The sequence below is a fragment of the Austrofundulus limnaeus genome, unplaced genomic scaffold (assembly GCF_001266775.1).
Source record: "Austrofundulus limnaeus strain Quisiro unplaced genomic scaffold, Austrofundulus_limnaeus-1.0 Scaffold482, whole genome shotgun sequence".
Taxonomy (NCBI): Eukaryota; Metazoa; Chordata; class Actinopteri; order Cyprinodontiformes; family Rivulidae; genus Austrofundulus; species Austrofundulus limnaeus.
This window is the reverse complement of record NW_013952884.1, coordinates 152,291-160,607: the sequence shown is the minus strand read 5'-3', so window position 1 is coordinate 160,607 and position 8,317 is coordinate 152,291. Positions and strand designations below refer to the sequence as shown.

Below are 8,317 nucleotides of genomic sequence, written 5' to 3'. Positions count from 1 at the left end.
TTTGTACCAGCAAATGTTAAGGCAGCTCCACGTGGATACCACAGGAGATTGTTTTTGATGAGGGGATGACATTACAACATGATATAAAGCTCAAAAAAATTGTTATGCATAACACCCCCACCCCCACTTTAAGAAGGACAAAAACGAGGTTGTGATGCTAAAACAGCTTCAGTTCAAATTCCATCATGGAGGCTTTTTGTTTGTTTTTTGAGCTTTTTTGTGCGCTAAAACGTGAGGAGGACTTCACAATGAACTGGATGAAATGTCAGGGTGAAGCAGGAGAAAAGGTGAAAGTCAGGAGCAAAGACATCTCAAAGGTTAAAGTGAGGAAGCAGCTGCCACWGTAACACACATCTTACTGACATCTGTTCCTTAAATGGTCTTTATTTGGTTTCATTTTGGAAGTTTTCTTAGTTTGAGTAAACAAATATTTCACATTTTTCTATAAAAGAAAAACTTTGCACTTTAACTAAGCAGCTGTTTCAGTTTTAGCAGCAGCAGCAGGTCAAGAAAGTTCCCACACTCTAACATGTACATATTTTATACACAGCATCATTTTAAATATAATAAAAAGAGGCAGTCTTTTGTTTTACTGACTGAATGAATATAACTCATACTCATTTTGTTTTGGRAATGTCCTCAAAACTGATCTGGGCTACAGTGTTTTGTAAATTTGAAAAATTTACTCTTACTCTCTTAATTTCTTAAAATTACTCTTTAATTACATTATCATAATTTAAGATGCTGGTATCAAAGGCAACCAACTGTGTTCCATCAAAAATGCTACAACTTGCATTTTTTTTCTAGATTTAAGAGAAATATTAGCAATTGTTTTTTTTTCTTAGCAAGATAACAGTGGTTTTTAACACCAGAGAACAAGTCGCTCTGCAGACTGAAACTGCAGTGAAAGTCTCACTTTTTGTAAACACGTGATTTAGTCTGAGTCACCCGACACACAGAAAGTGAAACCTGGATCCTTCTGTAATTTTGCTTCCTCTATTTGTTCAAGACAAAGTCTTCCTGAGCTTCCTCTTCCAGTCCCACTGACAGGATGTGAGACTCTCTGGTTGTCGTAACTTCAGCTGAACCTCCGGTCGTGCTGGTTTTCACACACCACCACCTGTATCTGTTTGGCCTGATTAAAGTGTTTGGCTTCTTCCCACAGATTCTGAGGGAGAAAGCTGCTTATCTTCTGAAGACTGGGGAGATATTCAGGTAATTCTGTCACAGAATCCTGTTTAGGATTTGGCCTGGAGTATCTGGAAACAAAATGCTGAAATGTCAGAAAAAATGATGGTCGCATGCAAAAAAAAAGTTCAGAAAGCAGAAAAAAGAGTCAAATTAAAAATGTAATTTGTCACACACACACTAACTAGTGCAGAGACATAAATAATAATTAGCTTTTAAAGTAGCTGGCACATTTAGAAAAAAACACCTTAAATCGTGACCTCACAAGTGGAGCACTGGTGTTATCAGGCAGTTGCTGGAGCATCTAAAAGTTACTCAAAACATAGAGGGAGGTCGTTTTGGCAGTCACATGACACGTTTTTTTCCTGAACTTATTTTGACAGTGAGTGTAGCTGAATCAAGACACAAGCAGTGTGAAATCTTGATTACATGTAGGAGAAAACGCCTCCGTTACATGATTACTATTAAAAGTGTGAATAAAATGAGCTGTTGTTGTGATGCATTTCTCTTGTTTTGTTGTGTTACATGATGATAAGTGTGAGATCCTGGAGCAGCAGAGAGATGAAGCCAATCAGAGACTCACTGAACTGGAGGAAGGTGAGAAGTTTGGACATTTTTTAACATGCTTGTTTTCAATAACGGATTGATAACAAATTGGTTTAACACTGCAGACAGTATACAGCTATAAAATAAATGAAAATCCTAAATAAAATTCTGATAACAAAAACATCAAACATTATACTTGCAACGATCAAAACAGAACAATTTATATTGAGACAATAAAATCAGACAAATATTCGATATAYCATAAGATCACAACAAAATAAACTTATAAAACACAATAAAACAAACAATAACAAAATCTTCCAATGCAGAAAGCCAAAAACAAGACGTTACAAACAAACAAACAAAACTGACAACAGCAAAACAGAAAAACAAATATACAATTCAAAACACATTTTTGGGAAAATACAAAACAATGGGACCAAAAATACAACATTTTACCAAACAATAAAAGTATAAATAGTATTCACAGTTTTAGAAAACACAACAATAAAACCTGGTACAAATACACATATTTCAGTAAAAAAAACTAATGTTTCAGTTCATAAATAAACTAAAGCTTATTTTTGTTTTATGAAACGTGACTGTAATATAGCAAACATGATTAGAGGTGGGGCCACAGAGGTTGTGGCCACTGCTGAAATCCGATTGGCTCCCAGAAGTGTCCCGGTGTTGTCACTCATCTGTCCTCTGCCAAGAGCGACGATGGTGGATGCAGTTCCATGTCCAAACACTGGTGGTGCTAATGAGTCAAATAAGAAAGTTTTCTTCTTTTTTTTTTAAGAAAATGTTTTTCAACTGACAAACAATGGCTGGATTTTTTCACAATCTGTGTGCTTGACAGTATTTTAACTATGTACTCTAAAATTGCATTTAAAATTAATAAAGACATTTTACTGTGGAAGTTTAAAAAAATTACATTATAAGTGTCAAACATGCGGTTAAATATACACACCTTACCAAAATTGGGTATTTGTGTGTGAGGATCTTGAATAAATACTTGACCCCTCTATGCATATTATGACCCTTTGATGGCCCCTTACTCAGAAAAATCCTAGCTCCGCCCCTGCTTCCACACTTTTATTTTTGATGTTTCCTGACTCATTGTCAGGGTTACTGAAATGTTCAATTCTTATGTTTTTTCTAAATGTTTCGTTTATGATAAAAAGTAACCATGTAATTACCTAAAGTTCATGCAGAAAGTAAAAAGAATGACAGGGATGATGTCAGTTAATAACAAGTTTGATTATTAAAGATTTTTCAGGGTTTTTTTGTGTTTCATGTTTACATTTATGATTTTTATTTATTTCCTTTTCATTAAGCTTCCAATCAGCTCCTGAAGGAGATGAGCGTTCTGGAGATGCAGTTTCAGATTGAGCGCTCCTGCAGGGAGAGTGCTGAGGCCTTGGCTCTMAAAGTACCACATTTTACCATTGTTTTTATATTCATTACTTATCAAAGAAGTGAATTTATGAAAGTTCATTTAATCTGTTAAAGGATCAGCCTTAATGTTTACCCATCATCCTCCTGCCGCTCAGGTTAGCAGCGAGAACAAAGTCCTGAAAAGGAAGAGCCAGATGTTGATGCCGCCTATCCTGGAGCAGCCGGACGACCTGCTGTCCGTGACCCCTGATGACCTCACAGCTGGTACTGATGTGGTTGATTTTGGCAGCAACGAGGACATGTTGCTGCTCGAGAGTCAAGCTAAAATCACAGGTTAGTCCTGCATGATTAAACACTTCTCATCCTCCGGCTTTTTGTGTGCCTGAAAATACATGAACACAGACAATAAGTGAAATACTGGATAGGCATTAGACTGAATGATAAAATTATTTGATCTCGTATTCCTCTTTGTGCGTGCACGTGTTTGTGTGTGCGTGTGTGTGTGTGTGTGTGTGTGTGTGTGTGTGTGTGTGTGTGTGTGTTTGTGTGTGTGTGTGTGTCAGCACTGCAGACATCAGTGGACAGTTTGTTGGCTGAGAAGCTGCAGCTGGAGCAACAGGTGGAGGAACTAACCAAGGAGCAGGTTCAGATTAAAGAACAGGTACAAACACCACTCCCTGTGTGTGTGTGTGTGTGTGTGTGTGTGTGTGTGTGTGTGTGTGTGGGTTCGGCTTTGGGGACATTTGGGGACAATTTTAAGACAAAAATCCTAACTTTGGAGACAACTGGTGCATTTGGGGACAAAAGTTGAGTCCCCATTTGGTTTAAATGCCATTGGTGGGTTGGGGGTTGGGTTTAGGACCAAGGTGTGAATTGAGTTAAGCTTAGTTTTAGGGTCAGGTAGGTACCTGTGAAGTTAGCCTTAGGGTTTGTGGTCAGGGTTAGGCTGTAGAAATGTAATGGAAGTCAATGGAATGTCCCCAAATGAATAGCTGTGCAAACTTATGTGTGTGCGTGTGTGCACACGTGCATGTGTGTATTTGCTACATCATGGGACTATTTTCCAGAAAAACACAGCCTTATGGGGACCAAGTTCAAGTTCATGAATTTTTATTGTCCCCAAGGGGCAATTTGTTGCACAGATAATAGACATAAAAACAAGACAAAAACATTCAGACACAAACACAGAAAAGATCACAAACGTTCATTAAGAAATATAACTGCTGCTGGGATAAAAAAGTTTTAAATCTATTAGTCCCACATTTGGACAACTGATTCCTGCGTCCAGACAGAAGCAGRCTGAACTCACCATAGAGAGTGTGATCAGGGTCTGCCAGAATCAGTCAGACCTTTTTCACTCACCTGACCTTGTGGAGGTCAGTGAGGTTCTGCAGGTCAATTCCAGCAATTCTGCTGCACAGCCTGACAATCCACAAGAGTTTGCTTTTCTTCTTACATGTTAAAACTCTTTCTGTTCAATGCAAACACAACCAGGGCCGGGGCAGAGTAAGGCTGGGCTTTAGAATGCAAACACGCCAAGAGTTAATCAGAAATGAGTGGTCAGTGCAATGTCTTAATAATAACAGAAATACAAAGTTATAGGGGACATGTTTTGTTTATGTCTTTCATGTTTACTCTGTTGTGACATAAACRTTTTCATCTTTACTGCAGCCCAGGTTTTTGTGACCGCAGTGACTGTGCACACTGCAGCACACACCTCTTCAGTTTAAAATGATGATGCCAGTAACATGTCTACATGTTCAAACCACAGGCATCAGAACAACACAGATGCTTGTTTTGATGAAACACTGTTGAAAGGCACTTGCTGCCATAAGGCCATAAGGACACAAAACTGGCTCAAATTCTTGATGAGAGTCATTCAGCTTCAGTCTCTTCTTTTTGTCTTTTGAACTGACAATTATTAACTTAATGGATTAACACAACCTACGGCTGAAATGAAAATAATAGACTCCTGTGTGGAACATTGTGCTGCAGCTGAATTCCGAACAAAAGCGATAGTGAGCAAAGGAAACTCACGAGCATTTCTATTTCTACCTCTAACCACTTTTAAACCTAATGTTTATACAGATCAAATAACTTGAATCACTTTTACAGTGAAGTCACATTTTCAAGACTGGATGAAAATTATGTGTTTAAGGACAGAAAGTCCTTTTAAACTTAACGTTCTCTGAAATCAATGAAATCCCAACATTATGTAAATCCATGCAAGCACTAAAAAAACATGAACATGGATGTTTTCTTGCAGCTTTCTGTGGAGATTGGAGAGAAAGAAGCCATTCTGAGGAAAATGAGCAAACAGAGCAAGACCGTGAACAAAATCAAAAGAGGTATGTTTTTGTTACAGGGTGTATTCACACCTGACACACTTGGTCCACTTTAAATGAGCCAGAGTTTGTTTCCCCTGTTGGTCCGGACCTTTTATGCAGGTGTGAAAACACAAACACAAACACTGGTCTGGACCAAACAACAAGACTTAGACCCACTTTTTGAGGTGGTCTCGGTCCGAACTCTGATGTGGTTTGTTTCTGGTGGGAATACAGACCAGCCTCAACCAGAACCAACTACAGGAAACATACACCTTTTTGGACTTCATGAGCCATTGTTGCTAAGCATCATGGTACAAATTAACCCTTCAATGTTAAGAGTGCTAACGTTATTGCTACGCTACAGGCAATGAGCCGTGGACAGACCTGGAGCAACGAGGAAACTCTGTGCCTCCTCGATATTTGAACATAACACATGCAGCACATGGGACTTCCATTCTTCTAAAATAAATAAATAAAATAAAAATWGTTCCATGTTTCTTTCCAGGTCCGTGTTCTGTCCCACCTCAGTCATTTCTGTCCAATGGGAGCAATGATCGTCACCTGCATGGCTTTGTTTACAAATCATAGTTTGCTTGCAAAAAAGCACAATGTAAATGCAAACAGCACTAAACAAACAAACAAAAAAGTTTGCCTTTGGTCGGGACCAAACAAGCGGCCCAAAGGAATTTCCTGGTGTTAATATAAAAAGCATTTTTTTGTAGCTGATATACAATTGTTAGTTTGTTTTGTAAGCTTTGTCACAGTTCTGTCAGCCATGATACAATTCTAACTAGGGATGTCCGATATTAGCATAAAAATGTAAAATCTCTACATATCGGTATCGGTTTTTGCTTCTAATAACAAAAGCCCGATATAATAACATCTGGATTTGACCAAAATGTGTTAATAAATGCWTGTGGTCCAGAGATGTTCACCGGTGCACGATTGATAACATCATCAAACTGGATTATCTCAGGGAGAGCATGATTCAAACCATTGTTTGAGATGAAATGTTAAAAATAAATATGACACTTTTCCTATAACTTCAGTGAAATGTTTTTTTGTACAGACAGTGTTTCCCTTTGGAATGCATCTAGTGGGGTATTACAGTAAAAACAGGCAGAATCACAGGAGATATGTGATGTCACCTTAATATTAAATAATATTAATGATTAATATTGGAATCGGAAATTAATTGTTGAACAATATCGGCATCGAATATCGGCAAAAAGTCAATATCGAGCATCTCTAATTCTAACATACAGATGCTAAGATTTTTATTTCTGCTTGGCCCTCAGAGGAGTTGGACGCTTTTTGCTGTCACTCCCGAACCTGCCTCTTTTCCCTGCTTTGCTGCTGGATCAAGCCTTTCTTCTACCTACGTATCATTCGACAACAAAAGAACTATGGATCTGGTCAACTGGTCTCTGAACATAATTTTTTCCACCCTGAGATTAGAGCGTGTTGAGCGCGCTTGTCCCAGTGGAACCTTAGTGGAGTTTCAGGTAGCTGAGGGTGGAATGTGATCTGCCTGGCACTCTTTCCATTGAGGACGTCGAAGATGTTTTCATATTCAGATTTATGATAATCGGATTCCTGCTGATCGGTTGTGGAGGAGTTCTGGTTTATCGGAAAATGAGAATGACACTGACAGTAGTCCGGGCCTGTGAGAAGCAGTCAGTGACCCTGGATGGAATCTCTCGTACGGTGAATACACAGACTCAAATGATGGGGGAGTTGAATCGCAAACTGGATCTGGTCCTGACGAGGACCACTGCCCAGCGGCATGAGGAGTAAGTCAACATCTGGGTGAAGTTCATACGGGAAAGGCGAGATGGTAACAAATCTAGATTATTGGCATTTTCARAACACAGYGGCTCAGTTAAGACTTTAAAGCAGTGGAAGAAAAGTCTGCTGTTTGCTCTAAAGCATTTATTCCCATCATCGGATCCCACATATGTGTCCTTGAACGCAGCTGATAAAACCTCCCTTGATGATATGGGGAGGAAGCCTTGATCCCCACCTCCCTCCAACCCCCACCTGTGTCTGGACCCAGTCTCGGAGGCCGTGCTGGGTGGAAACAGAGAAAATGAACTCTAGTAAAGTGTGTCTGACTGATAACAGCTGGTTTGGACTCTGAAGGTCTCTGATTTGGTTCAGGCACTCTGTCCTGGATGTCACTGGCTCCACTGCACCCCTTCCCCCTCCATGTGTTTGTACCCCCACCCCCCTGCTTATTTGCTCCTATTCGCAGAGTGMTTTTTTTGTGCGATGCTCGTGTGTTTTTGTTTTGTGTTAAACACAGGATCAAAGCTCTTTTTTTTAAACTCATCCTTCCTATCTGTGTGTGTATTCTAAACTGCAAGGTAGCGCACTTCGTTGCGCAGGGCCCTGGACATTCGTTCCCCCCGTGTCTGTCATGTGTGTGTGTTTCTCTGGACAGATGTTCAAAACTGCCAATTTCATTCTGCACTGCATCTTGATGTTGTGTATGAATGACAATAAACGATTCTTGATTCTAAGATGCTAACAATGGTTAACACTTGGTGTCATAAAAAGAATGGAATTGAGCATATTGAATTGAAATGCAACAACTTAAGAAAATAAAAAACGGTATCATCATCGTGCATGTCATCCTGCTCCAAATCAATAACGGCTTGATTTACTGTAATAAAAAAAGGAACACCTAAGTTTCTGATTGATTTTTAATTAGTTTTTATTATTTAATTATTATTATTAATAATTATTTCAGATCTTCCAAGGTGTCAATTATGGAACTCTCTGTGCATTGTTGCCCAAATCAAATTCTGGAAGTGGTCATTCAACTAGATCTGTTACAAAAGGACAACTGATAT

The 8,317-nt window shown here is 39.0% G+C and overlaps 1 protein-coding gene across 1 annotated transcript in view; it reads left to right on the top strand.

The window, feature by feature from the left end:
- Positions 1–8,317, top strand: part of shtn2 (shootin 2) — a gene marked incomplete in the record, with an annotated part of 25,863 nt that overhangs the window by 1,929 nt on the left and 15,617 nt on the right. Inside the window, 6 exon segments of the mRNA XM_014025528.1 lie at positions 1,166–1,215; positions 1,725–1,785; positions 3,075–3,169; positions 3,291–3,468; positions 3,699–3,796; positions 5,402–5,483. Coding sequence (XP_013880982.1) covers positions 1,166–1,215; positions 1,725–1,785; positions 3,075–3,169; positions 3,291–3,468; positions 3,699–3,796; positions 5,402–5,483 — 564 coding nt within the window.